The 13,842-nt window shown below is 43.8% G+C and overlaps 1 protein-coding gene across 8 annotated transcripts in view; it reads left to right on the forward strand.

Moving 5' to 3' along the window:
* The window catches only part of TEX11 (testis expressed 11), a 372,335-nt gene extending 370,056 nt beyond the window's left edge, over positions 1 to 2,279 (forward strand). For all 8 annotated transcript variants that reach the window (XR_015550362.1, XM_087426479.1, XM_087426478.1 and 5 more), the window contains 2 exons: positions 1,179 to 1,343; positions 2,029 to 2,279. Coding sequence is in view for 7 of the 8 variants with exons in the window: in XM_087426479.1 (XP_087282605.1) it covers positions 1,179 to 1,343; positions 2,029 to 2,100 (237 nt within the window). In the remaining variant the exon portion in view is untranslated. The remainder of the gene's footprint in view (positions 1 to 1,178; positions 1,344 to 2,028) is intronic.
* The last annotated feature ends 11,563 nt before the right edge of the window (positions 2,280 to 13,842 follow it).

The following is a 13,842-nucleotide window of genomic DNA, read 5'->3' on the forward strand; positions in this document are numbered from 1 at the left end:
AGCTCCTTAGACTAATCCTTTTCACTATTGTAAAATCTTGTGATCAGCCACGTTAAAGACCACTCAAGGTGAAGGGACCATCTTAGAAATGTGCCCTTTGTTCATAGCTAGGTAGATATTGTCAACACTAAAGATTAATATTTTAAAAAATTACCATCAGTTCTCTTTAAGTAAAACAGATTACTCTTCATAATCAGTTTTTGCCTTAAAAGCAAAAACTGAGGTTTCCCAGAGAAGGAATTCTGCTTCAAGACTGTAACATAGAAATCCTGCCTGTGTTTTCAGCCTGCTGGCCTGCCCTACAGATTTCAGACTCGATTGCAACATCAACGCTTACCTGAATTTACAGCCCGCTGGCCCACCTACAGATTTCAAACTTGCCAGCCCCCACGATTGTGTGAGCCAGTTCCTTAAAATAAATCTCTCTATATATATGCAAAAAATAAAGATTAATACAGGGGCCAGCCTGGTGGCATAGTGGTTAAGTTCACACACTCCGCTTCAGTGGCCTGGGGTTCATGGGTTCACATCCCGGGTGCAGACCTACAGACTGCTTGTCAAGCCATGCTGTGGCAGCGTCCCACATATAAAATAGAGGAAGATTGGCACAGATGTTAGCTCAGCGAGAATCTTCCTCAAGCAAAAAGAGGAAGGTTGGCAATGGATGTTAGCTCAGGGCCAATCTTCCTCACTAAAAAAAAAAAAAAAAAGTTTTTTTTTTTTTTTTTTCAGTTTCTATTCCAAACACAGACTGATTTGGGTCAAGGAAATTAAGAAATTCAATAAAACTGCTTCTTGATAACCTCTGAAAATTAGAGGTAGGTTTTGGGGAGATAACTGACTGAGGACAGCACCAAGGGAAGCCCCAAACAGGATACAGGTTTTTCTCCTGCTTCAGAGAGACCAGTACTCAGTCCAAGAGGACCTCATTGCTTTTTCAGTTTATATGTCACTTCATGAGGTCTTGCTGTGGAGCACTGTACAGCTAACAAACGTTCCAGGTGCTCTCTTCCTACTCTCCGAGAACACGGGATTGCCGTGGAGGCTGTTGCTCCTTCCTTGGTGTTAGCCGAGCACCCATTGTTTGTAAAATAATAATGGGATGCAGCAACTGATACCGTCAGTGCTACAATGATTGTGACAATCATAACTGTAAACCCACTGTTCTTGGATTTCAGGAAGGCTATCCAGAAATGGAGATTCTCTGGCTGATGATCAAGTCCTGGAATACTGGAATATTTCTGTATGGCAGAAGCAAGTATGTGTCTGCTGAAAAATGGTGTGGCCTGGCATTGCGTTTCCTTGACCACCTTGGTTCCCTCAAGAGAAGCTATGAAACTCAGGTGAGGAGGGAGATGGCATGGATGGATGGATGGATGGCATGAGTCAGGGGGCAGAGAGGTTCTATTTGGGCTCTCAGTAAGGACTCAACCGTACCTTACTTGGCTAGGAAAGGATCTTGATCATCGTTCCTCTCAGTAGTTCCCTAGAACTGCAAGAGTTAGGGGACTGTAAATAGTAATTTCTTAGAGTAAAAACCAGGAAGGATGGTGAACAGAGGGGAACTTAGGGCTAGCAAATGGAGTCTAATTAAGAGGAATGCCAAGAGTGAGCTCTGGAAAGATGCATCACTGTCAATGCTGGTGCATGTAGGGAAGGACTGGCCTCTGAGCAAACAATGACTGTTTAAAAAGGTATTTTCTCTGGGAACTATTCTGAATTGCAGGCTTCTGGGCCATTTGCTAACCAGGAGAGGCTTGGTGGAGAAAAACACTTATTACCAAATAAGAGCAAAGGATCTTATATGTTTTAAGTACTTTCTCCCTTATAATAGCTGCCAGTCCCTAGTAAATGGACCTCGTGCAATGGGATCCCTCTTCCCCAAGAGAGTACTGTATTTTCTCCCCAAAGCAGCTCCTCAAATCTCAGAAGGTAAGGGTTAGACTCACGTGCCATCACTGAGGGTCTGGGAAGCTTCCCCACATTTCTTTTCCTCTCAAGAAATCTATTTGCTTTTCTCTTTCCCAGATGAATGTTCTGTATAGTGAGCTTATGGAAGCATTAGATAAAAACAAGGGCTCACTTTTTAATGAAGAGTGAGAACTGCTGGAACGAGGCATATGAGCAGGCAAGCTGACAGCAACTTGAAGAAGATGTATGGTCCTGAGATGTTGAATATTTAAATTCTTGCAAAACTTGAGCTTTTGGTTCTGTTTTCTCAGGCCCTATTTTAAGGTTGTTGAATGAAATTTTCTAAAATAAAAGCATTTTGACTTTTACTGCTGTGACCAGCTCATTTCTGAGGGACAAATGAATTTTCCAAAGTGCTAAGGATTATATATATTGAAATAGCCCATGTGAGAACATGATTCATGCCCCATGTGAACAAAAGGGAATGTTCACCCCAGTCCAACACAGGGTGCCTTTTATTCCAGAAATGCTTGAATTCTCAATACGTGAAGATAACAGAGAGCCATAGATTCTTCATCAGAAAGACCTTAGTGGTCTTTGGGCATTGATCAGAGCCATGAAATCAATGACATCCTTGAGAATTGGTTGTCCAGTCTCTATCAGAACATATCCGATGACAGGGAACTCCTGAGATAGCTCAATCCACCTTTTTTGCTAATTGGTAAAAAGCCTTTCCTCAGACTGAACCGAAATTTGTCTCCCTAGAACAAGTCTGCTTTCTCTGTCCCAGATGCCCTTTGGAGAACTGAAGAGAGAAGGCAGGTCCCTCCCTATCCTGCTGGCTTTTTCTTCTTTCAGCTAAACATCCTCAGACCCCTCACCTGTTCCTCGTGTGATGTAGTCACCTCACCTTCCAAGAGCCAATCCCACGTTGCGGTGAGATCTGACCCACACCGAGTTCAGCAGCCTTATTCTGGCTAGACTTGCATTAGTGTACTGTAAGATCACATTGGGTTTTTTTCTCCAGTTGATTTATATTAACTTTTTTTAACTTCTGATTTTGAATTAGTTTCACACTTACAGAAAAGTTGCAAATAAACACAAAGAATTGCGATAACCCTTAATCCGCTTCCCTATTTGTCAACATTTTACCATGTTGCCTTATCATTCTCTTTCTGTGTGTGTTTCTTTCTGAACCATTTGAGATTAATTTGCAGACATCTTGCTCCATTACCCCTTAGTTACCTCAGTGTGTAGTTCCTAAAAACAAAGATACTCTTTTACATGACCACAGTACAATCATCAAAATTAGGAAATTATCAGTGATACAATTCTACCATCTAATCCACAGACCCCAGTCAAATTTCACTGATTGTTCTAATCAAGTCCTCCATAAGTTCAGGATCATAAAAGTTGCATTTAGTTGTCATGTCTCTTTCCTCTCCTGCAAACTGAAACAGTTCCTCAGTCTTTCCTTATCTTTCACGACCCTGACATTTTTGAAGAGTAGAGGCTAATTACTTTGTAGCATGAACCTCAACTTGGGTGTGTCTGATGTTTCCTGATGATTAGATTCAGTTTATGCATTTTTGGTAAGCATACCAAAAAAGTGATGTGTTCTTCTTGGTGTATCATACCAACAGACACACAATGTCGATTTGTCCCATCACTGGTTAAAGTTAAAACAGTGTCTACCAGGTACTTGGTAATTAAAAAGGAATTATGAAGTACTTTGTGGAAGATGATACTTTGAGACCAAATATTCTGTTCCTCATTAACCTTTCACTCACTAGTTTTGGCATTCATTGATCATGCCTACCTGAATCCGTTTTGACTATGATGGTTGCTAAATGTTAATTTTTTAATTTCCATCATTCCCTCTTCATTTATTAGTTGGCGTTTGTTAGGTAGAGCATTTTCTTCTCCCTCACTTATTTATTCATGTTTTTAAAATGTTTTAGTACAGACTAATGCATTTCTATTTTATTCAGTGAGTTATAATCCACTATTATCATTATTTTGCCGATCAAAGCTGGCTCCTCTGTCCTTTTGACATGTCCTCATCATTCTTTGAACACTTCCTTACTTTATGACACAGTAGGATGTTCCAGGCTCATCTTGTACTTTCCCTGTCCCAACACTGGAATCAGTAATTTCTCCAAGGATCTCTGGTTCCTTTTAGTGGAGAATGGTAGTTAGTACCCAAGATCTGGGTGCTAGGTGTACTCATTGTTACTGGGGTGCCATTGTTTCTAGGTCCTCTCAGTGGACAGAGCTAGGAAATAAGTGTGTGTGTGTATACATATACACATATACATGCATATCAATTTATATATGTGTATACACACACACACACACACACACACACACACTGTATATAAAACTGAATTCATACTGCTACCTCCATTTTCAATCCAACACCAGAGGGCTTATTCTAGCCTTCCTTCCTTTCCATATTTGCAACTCTCTCTTCCAACGTTGAGAAACTTTGTTCCTATTAACCTCAAATATTCACTTATTTGCTCAATCTCCCTGTTTGAGAACAATCTCCCAGGCATGCAGCTGTCTCCTCGGTCCTAAGCTCACCATCCTGACCATGAGGGCTGCCCCTTTTGCCAGAGCCCTGGCAAACACTGGCCAAGTCATGAGCTGAGCAAGCAAGCAAGCTGAGTCCCTAGCTGAGCTCCCGCCAAGGGAAAGAGCAAGAGACCATATTTGCATTTAAGCAGGCATTTCATATTGTTGACTCACTGGGCTTACTGTTTACTCTCCCCTGCCTTCACCTTAGTTTATTCCTACTTAGCTTTGAGAAGTCAGCTCAAGTGTCAGTTCCTCAGAGAAACCTTCCCTGACCAGGTCAAGTTCTCTTGTTATATGTTCTCCTAGCACTCTGTTTTATTCTTCACAGTCTGTAAATATATATTTGTGGACTGATTTAATATCTGTCTCCCTCAATAGTCTTTAAGTTCCATACAGGCAGACAGTATGTTTTCCTCACCACTGTATATCCCCAGCGTCTAGCACAGTGCCTGGCACTTTCAATAAAGAGTTGTTGAAAGAATGAAATGAAAACTTCTTTTTTTCACACATACTGCCATTAATTAATGTCTCAGTGTGTACTTCTAGTTTGTTTAATCTAAGTGCATTTATCATCACTGTTAAATTGCTCTTACCAGTTGTTCTTTTTGGATAGAGTCTATCTTTATTATGTTGTTATCCCTCTCAGACCCATGTCATCTGTATATTTGGTCAGCATGCCATCTAATGTCTTTATCCAAATAAATGATAAAACACACTGAATAGGAGTGGGCTGAGACAAAGCTTGGGAACCTGCCTTGCAGTCCTATCTCCAAGTTCATTCATTCATGCCACAAATTCTTCCTGAACACTTTCTACTCTGCACTGGGCACTGTTAGAGGTACTGGGGATAAAGTCATGAGCAAAGTAGAGGACAAGTCTCTCCTTCAAGCTTACACTTGAGTAGGGGGCAATAGATAATAAACTAGTATATAAATAAATTAAACATTGATCCATTAATTAGTAGACTTTGGGATGATCATTCACCCATTCAGTAATTGAACTATCTACATTTTTCCAACTTTTTTCACAAGGATATCATGAGTGACTTTGTCAGTGCCTTGCTGGAATCCAGATACACTATGTCTACAATGTTCCCCTGCTTTACCCATTCACATTTACTAAGCTCATTTCAGAAAAGAAAATGAGCTTAGTCTGTCTTGAGCTATCCTTAGGTCAAGCCTTTTATAAACCCTTTGTGATCACTAGTCCCTTCTAGGTCTCATGCAAACCATCCATTCCCATAATATAGTCTAGAAACTTGCCTGTGATTAAGATGAAATCTACCTGTCTAAAGCTTGTGATACCTATCATCTTCCCTTTAAAAAGGAGCATATGTCCTTCTGTATGCTTCCAGCATCTTTCTTATGCCCCATGGTTCCACAAAGGTTACAAACACCAGTGCAGTGATCTCATTTACAGGTTCCCTCATCATCCTGAAATATAACTTGTCTGGGCCAAGAGACTCAAAATCATCTAAAGCACCTTGATACTTTCTTACAGTTTGCCTCCTTGCTGTGATCCTCAGTTCCCTCTGACCAATGTCTGCTAGAATCTTTCCAGTCTAATGGAGAGTTTGTAGGGCAGAGAAGACCAAAGCAAACTAGGAATGGAAGAGGTCCTCTTTATCTTTGTGTTCTAGCAACGTTACACCATTTCCTTTTTCATTTTATACACTGTGGTACTATTGGAATTCTTTTTACATGTGCTTATATTATGTTTATAATTCTAAAAGCTAATTTTAATTAAAACAAAACATACTATCTGCCCCAACTTGCAGACTTTAAGGCCTTCATTTGCTTCTTGACGCAAACAAAACTGAAAACAGCCTCTTTTTCTTACTCCTAGAATTAGCTCATTTTGGGTCAGGCTTCCCTGATATGGTTCCATGTTACTATTTTAAATCCATCCTTGGTCAGGTGCCCTTCTTTCCACCTTTTTAACGTCTCGTCGTCAAAGAACTCTCTGTGCATTTACATCATTTTCTTTAGATACCTTTCCTTTTACCTCTTCATTAAAATGCTTCACAATTGGGGCCGGCCCCGTGGCTTAGCGGTTAAGTGCGTGTGCTCCGCTACTGGCGGCCTGGGTTCGGATCCCGGGCGCGCACCGATGCACCGCTTCTCCGGCCATGCTGAGGCCGTGTCCCACATACAGCAACTAGAAGGATGTGCAACTACGACATACAACTATCTACTGGGGCTTTGGGGAAAAAAAAGGAGGAGGATTGGCAATAGATGTTAGCTCAGAGCCGGTCTTCCTCAGCAAAAAGAGGAGGATTAGCATGGATGTTAGCTCAGGGTTGATCTTCCTCACAAAAAAAAAGATGTATAGGATTTGGACATAAGGAATGAGGGGAAGGGAAGTCCAGGCAGAAAAATAACAGCATGGTAAAGGCACGTAGTCTTTCTGTACGAGGAATAGGGAATAGTTCCGTTTATTTGCAGCATAGAGTGCTTGAAGGGGAGCAGTGAGGAAAAGCTTAAAAAGGTAGGCTGGAACCAGATTATGGAGGATCTCGACTATCTGGCCAAGGAGTTTGGACTTCATTCTGTAAGCCACTGAAGGAATTAGAGCTGGGGAGGGGAAGGGTCAGAGACAGACTCCAGGAGTATTAACCTGGGCAAAAGTGGGTAAATTGGATTGGAGAAGGGAGAGTCTAGAGGAAGGAAGACTAATTTGGAGCCCATTATAATTTTCCCATTTCACCCTTTTATAAAGCCCCATATTTTCATTAACAGCATTTATCGGTTTGTAAATATATATTTATTTGTATGATTGTTTATGTCTATCTCCTCGATAGTAAACTCTGTAAGGCAGAGACCTATCTGTTTTGCTCACTATTGTATCCCCAGGGCCTGACACATAGGATTATGTGTTTGTTGAATGAATGAAAATAATGAAGAATTTAATTGGGATAATAGCGGTAAAAACAGTGATGGTGAATGTAAGGACTGTTGTAGAGACATAATCAGAGATGACGCAAAGGTTTCAAGTCCAGGTGGGGAGAATGTTTTAACAGTGTCAAATATGGCGGAGAGGCTGATGAGTATGAGGTCTGTGAAGGTATCAAGTCTGGTGACTTGGAAGCCATACTGACTTTTGAGAGCACAGTTTCAATGGAGTGGTGAGGGCAAAAGCCAGGCTGCAAAGAAATGCCAAGATGGGAAGCGGTAAGAAGTAGACGAGGCGGCAGAGCCCAGTGGCATACACTCTGGAACCAAACTGCCTGGGTTCAAATCCTTGCTCTTCCATTTAGTAGCTGTACAACCTTCGGTAAGTTACTTCACCTCTCCATGCCTCAGTTTCGTCGTCTAGAAAACGTCCAAAACCATAGTCACAGAGTTGTCATCAAGAGTCAATGAGCAAATAAACACAAAGCTCTTGGAGTGATGCCTGACACACAGGAAGTGCTGTCGAACGGTTGCTATTATTATCTGGCACTCGCTCTCCAGCAGGGTTCTATGTTCTGCAGCACCCACTAACTCTTGACACCTCCTTGTCATTCTCTCCTTCTCCAGGAGATCTCTACTTACCCCTCCTGGAATGGCTGCCTACCTAGTATGGGGCAACTCCAGTGATTCGGGGTTTTTTACCTTCTCTTGTTGTCTGTTTTGCATTCTTCTACTCATGATAGTCTTGACTCTGGTTTTTATTCCCCTTTACCTTCTCTAGTGTTTCTTTTTGTTTCTTTTCTAGAATGACCCAATTCCCCCTTAGTGGGGTGAACTCTAGTAGAGCCTGGAGGGTGCCTGTGTTGTCTCCATTCCTCTACTTAACAGCAGGGAGTTTCCCCCCTTGACTATTTTTAGGATCTTTTTACCTTTATCTCCTGATTTCTTTTTTCATTTTTTGCATTCTCCTCTCATTCTGCCTAGGAGTACCTCAACCACTTTGATAAGCTAGAATAGAGAGGTAGTTCACGGACCTATTTACTTCCTCACGATAAGTTAAAAGTTGAAAAGCTTGCGTTTAATTGAACAAACACAAAGCCAGCAATTGCTGGGCCTCAAAGACAGACCTGGTGCATCACTCCCTGCCGGGCACTGGGACAGTCTCCAGACTTCCTGGGTGACTCTCACACCGGACTGCTCTTCCGAGTGGCCACCGCCCCCACCCCCTCCCCCCCTACTATCACTCTCATCTCAAATAGCTCTTGTCCGGAACTACCACCAGGAACCCCTATTTCCCCCCGAGGGGCACCTGAACTCTCCTTACGAAGGCATCTAGTGGTATGTTTGGCACGTCCATGCCCATATTTCCCCAGCGCCATTTCTTTGTCCAACTGTAAGAAACCAGAATCGGCACCCTCTTCTTTTTTTTTTCTGTGAGAAAGATTAGCCCTGAGCCAACATCCATGCCAATCCTCCTCTTTTTGCTGAGGAAGACTGGCCCTGGGCTAACATCCGTGCCCATCTTTCTCCACTTTTATGCAGGACGCCACCACAGCATGGCCTGACAAGCGGTACGTCGGTGCGCGCCCGGGATCCGAACCCGGGCCGCCAGCAGCAGAGCGCGAGCACTTAACCACTAAGCCACTGGGCCGGCCCCTCGGCACCCTCTTCTATCACAACATTTTCTATTTTTTTAAGCTGTCCTGGAACCCTACCCCTCTGCCCAACTGGGAAAAGGAAATTTGCCCTGTCCTAGTCCACACATCTCCTATGGATCCTTTGCTCTCCCACAGTCTTGTCTGTGTGTAATGTTTTGGGTTTTTTTTAATTTTATTTATTTATTTTTTCCCCCAAAGCCCCAGTAGATAGTTGTATGTCATAGCTGCGCATCCTTCTAGTTGCTGTACGTGGGACGCGGCCTCAGCATGGCCAGAGAAGCGCTGCGTCAGTGTGTGCCCCGGGTTCCGAACGCGGGCTGCCAGTAGCGGAGCGCGCGCACTTAACCACTAAGCCACGGGGCCAGCCTTTTTTTCTTTTTTTTTTAAAGGATAGCTATTACTCAACATTTTTTTATAATTTTATTTATTTTTCCCCCCAAAGCCCCAGTAGATAGCTGTATGTCATAGTTGCACATCCTTCTAGTTGCTATACGTGGGACGCAGCCTCAGCATGGCTGGAGAAGCAGTGCGTGGGTGCGCGCCTGGGATCCAAACCCGGGCCGCCAGCATTGGAGCGTGCGCACTTAACCGTGGGTGCACTTAACCGCTAAGCCACGGGGCTGGCCCTTGTAATGTTTAATTATGTATAAACCTAACGTGCTCATGTGCCATGTCATTTGGCAGCTGTATTAAGCCTTCTATGTCATCTACATCACTGTTCATTTGTTTTTTTGAACTGAAAATTTGCAAAAGGCATGAAGTGCCTTTTTGTGTGGGATTTGGCATAGTACATGTCCTTTAGAATTCTGTTTTATCATCATCATTAGGAGAGGCCTTAGAGATCATCTGTGCAACTTCCTCATGTTTTAGATTGACAGTGAGGTCCAGAAAGGGGAAGTTCATTCAACAATCATTTATTGAGTATCTGGCACTTATTAGCTGCTGTGAGGGATACAAAGAAACACCGGATGCATTCCCAGCCTTCTAGAAACTTTTTGTCTAGTTGGAGAAGTATACCATGCAAGGAAGAACAGAGTTAAGTTCAGTATTAACTAACTGCTAGAGTGGTGCAAAAGAAGGGAAGGGGGAAGCTCTTCTGGAGGGAGCAGTGACCTCATCGTGGAAAATGACACTTGAGCTGGAGCTTGAAAGGTTTCATAAAGATAGGGACTGGAAACATTCTAGACAGAGGCCTTGCCCACAGGTAAAAAGGCAAGTAGTCTAGATTGGTTTGCAGAGAAACATCAGGAGACAATGCTGGAAAGGCAGATTGGGGCCAGGGGAGGGTTTTAAATACTTCCCTCCCTGCATCCCACACCCCCTCCTCCACCAGGCTGATCCTACTAATCGTACAGGTCTCAACCTGAATGTCACCTTCTCAGAGAAGCCTTCCCTGGGCACCTTCCCTAAGCAGGCCCCCTCATTATATTATCCTCTATCACTGTATCCTATTTATTTCCTTCATAGCGTTTGGCACACTATGTAATTATATACTCAGTCACCTACTTCTTTGTTGCTCTCCCCCACTAGACTATGAGGTCCTTGAGAGCAGAGACTGTCTTCTTTGATCTGCCCCTGTATTTCTAGCACCAAGCCCAATGCCTATCACTAAGTGCTCACCAAGCCTGCCTCTTGTTATTACGAGGGTAGGGGCAGTGATAATGCAAACAAAGGACTAGCTTGAACAGACATTGTAAAGAATCAACAAGTTTTGGTAGGAGATTGGATATGAAGACCAAAGGAGAGAAAGCAGGTTTGGGGCCTAGGTGATGAGGGAAATGGTGGCACTATGAGGTAGGAGAAGAGTGAGTGAAAGAGTCAAGGAAAAGCCAAAGTGGTCCAGAGACAAATGAAATCAACAGTGAGAACAGGGACGTGGCATTTTCATCTTTCTATGACGTTAAGGCTGGGAAGGGGGTCTTTGAATGTCATGCTTGGGAGGCCATGGCCAATCTTGAGAGCTTTCGGGCAATCAGTAAACTTGTGTTGAATGAACAAATGGATGGTCAGGAAGTGGGAGCAGAGCAGGGAGACTCTTCAGTTCTTGGTGAGAAAACCGCAGAGTGAAAAGAAGGGGAAGGAGCTAAAGGAGAGGAAGTGCTTGGAGATGAAAAGGAGTCATAACTGATGGAGCAAGATCCCAGGGGAAGTTGCAGGGACTCCAGAATGGAAGCTCTCTGCAAAACAAAACACAAAATTCATATTCACCACAGGTTTGGGCCTAGTCAAATCTCTTCCCTCCAAGGGTGAGCCAAAGACTGGCCCATCTCTTCTCCTTTACTGAGCACCTACTGTGTGAGATACTGTGCTAAATGCTGGGAATATGTAGATGAGTAAGACTTAGTCTCTGTTCTCAAAGAGGAGTCAAGGAGAGGAAGACAGATGTGAAGAAGAGATAAGGGCATCAAAATGTTCCAAGTGTAGCAAAGTGAGAGGCAACACAGTGTAGCGCTTAAAAGCAGAACTACTGCAGCCACAGCCTCTGTGTGACTCATAGTTCTGCTGCTTATTAGCTGTGTGGCCTCCATGTGCCTCAGTTTCCTCATCTGGAAAATGAAGATAATAAGAGCATCTACCTCATGGGGCTGTTTTTGGCAATAAGTGAATTAAAATGCATAAAGCACTTAGTACAGTACTGGCCTGTCACATAGTAAACATGAAATAAATGTTAGCTGTTACACTGATGACAAAAGTTTTTATAGGGTCTAATGGAGCACAAAGGAAGGAATGGTCAATTTGACCTATGGGGTGGGAGGGAAGCAAAGGAGATGCTTCAGGAAAGGCAACACAGGAGGGGAATTCTTGAATCGAGTCTTAAAATATTAAGAGGAGTCAATCAGGTAAGCAAGACGGGGTAGCAACGAGGGCATTGATGGCAGAAAAAGAAGCTTGAGCAAAGGCATGCGGTTGTGGTGCATTCAGGCAACTCATGGCTGGAGCAGACGGAAACACAGCAAAAGGTCAGGCAGGAGAAAAAGGCCAAGGCCTGATGGCAGAAGGGCCATGCTAAGGAGCTTGGACTTTTCCCTGTAGGTAACAGGGCCTGGTAGGAGGGGGAGAGCTCTTTAGATGGCTAATTCTGTCAGCTAAGTGGAGGATGATTGTGGGGACAGGAAGGTCAGGAGAATATCCTCTTGCACAAGCTCTTCACTGTGAGCAGACAGGTCTGAATCCTTCTTCTCAAACCACCAGCCTTCCAGTCCTTCAAAGTATGCTAGATACTTCTGGTTACAGTGCCAGTGGCAGGAGAGGGATGGGACACGCAGGTAGTTCTTTCGGTCTAACGGGAAAACCACCAGGGGGTATCAGACTGCGACAACAGGCACAGCTCTGAGGATAAAATCTAGTTGGGGCTTCATTGCTGAAGAAGCTCTTCTATTCTCTGGCAAAGCACATGGTATCGAGACCCTGTTCACTGGGGGAGGAACCAAGACGTGCGGGAGCCAGTTCTGCTATTTCTTGAAAGTGATGGGATAAGAGAGGGGCTTTTGAGGAAATTGGAATTTGAGCTTCAAATAGTTATTTGCAGTGATCATAAAATGTCCTAGAGGTGCCAAGGAACTGACTGAATGGATAAAAGGATTAATGGAAGCAAGGCCATAAAATCCTAGGTGGGAACAGGGATGAAGGATGAAACTTGGGAATGCTGAGACAGAATGACTACTGCCAGGGCCCAGGTAGAGTTTGTCAGGCATCTAGGCGCACTTCTAATGTGGGCGCTCAGTTGCTGGATTGCCTGGAGAAAGCTAACAGTGCTCTGAACACCCACTCATCTCATTTCTACAGGGTTTTCTGACACCTTGGGCTTCCAGTGGTTGGCATCAGGCAAGCATTGTCCCTGTGAAAAGGGCTCCATTGTCCTTTAATACTGACCTTTCTGCTCGACTCTGGTGTCCCTTTTCAGTCCCATCCTTTTTTGCTTGACCTTGACCTGCTCAGGATACTTCCCCTTTAGTCTCTTTCCAGACCTGCAGCTCAACTCCCACTTTCTTATGCATCCATATTAGCTTCATTCTCGAGCACAACTTCTACACTTGTTTTGGGTAAAGATTTTGCTTTCATTAGCTAATTTCTAGAAGCACTTTCACTTTAAGATAAAGTTGGTCATTTGTATCTGAACAAATATTTTATGTAGTCATGAGTATCATCCTATGAATGTTTTAAGGTCTGTTAGAGATGGAGAAACCGAGGCGTGATTCACTGTGTTGTCAGCAGCAGAACTGGGGCGACCCCAGCATTGGCTCCTTGGGGAGACGAGGCTCCAGCCATCAGGTCACAGCAGAGCTTAGGGTCAGGGGGTGTCTACCTTTGTGGTTTCCAAGCTGCTCAGTATCTCCCCTCTGGGGCTGAAATTTCTTCAGCTATGCCTCCTCTAGAAGGGACTGCAGCTGTGAAGACAGAGTCTCAACACAGTGTGCTTAACAAGACAGCTCTCTGTTCCCTTTGCACTTAGGAGCTGGATTTCCTTAAACCCCCACAGAGCACTTTGGGGACTCCCTTTTGTCGAGCTGCCTTCTAGCAAATGATAGAAAGGAAGGAAGCACCCTGCAAACCGTACAGCACCGCAAACAGGTAAGGATTCCTGTCCTTACTGTGGTTCAGCCCCCACATATCAGGGTCGCTCACTCAGTCATTGCTCTTGACCTTCATTCCGGCAGTACTTCCTCTCGCTTTTGCACACAAATTGCAGTAACATCAGCCACGTCAGAAGTACCTGCTCTAAGCGCTCCTCCTCTCTTCAGAGGGCTTCAGGGATGACTGCTACCCTGCTCTGCAAACTGGGCGCATCTCACCCTCATTTT

Source organism: Ceratotherium simum, chromosome X (genome assembly GCF_057802395.1).
Source record: "Ceratotherium simum simum isolate JZ-2026a chromosome X, ASM5780239v1, whole genome shotgun sequence".
Taxonomy (NCBI): Eukaryota; Metazoa; Chordata; class Mammalia; order Perissodactyla; family Rhinocerotidae; genus Ceratotherium; species Ceratotherium simum.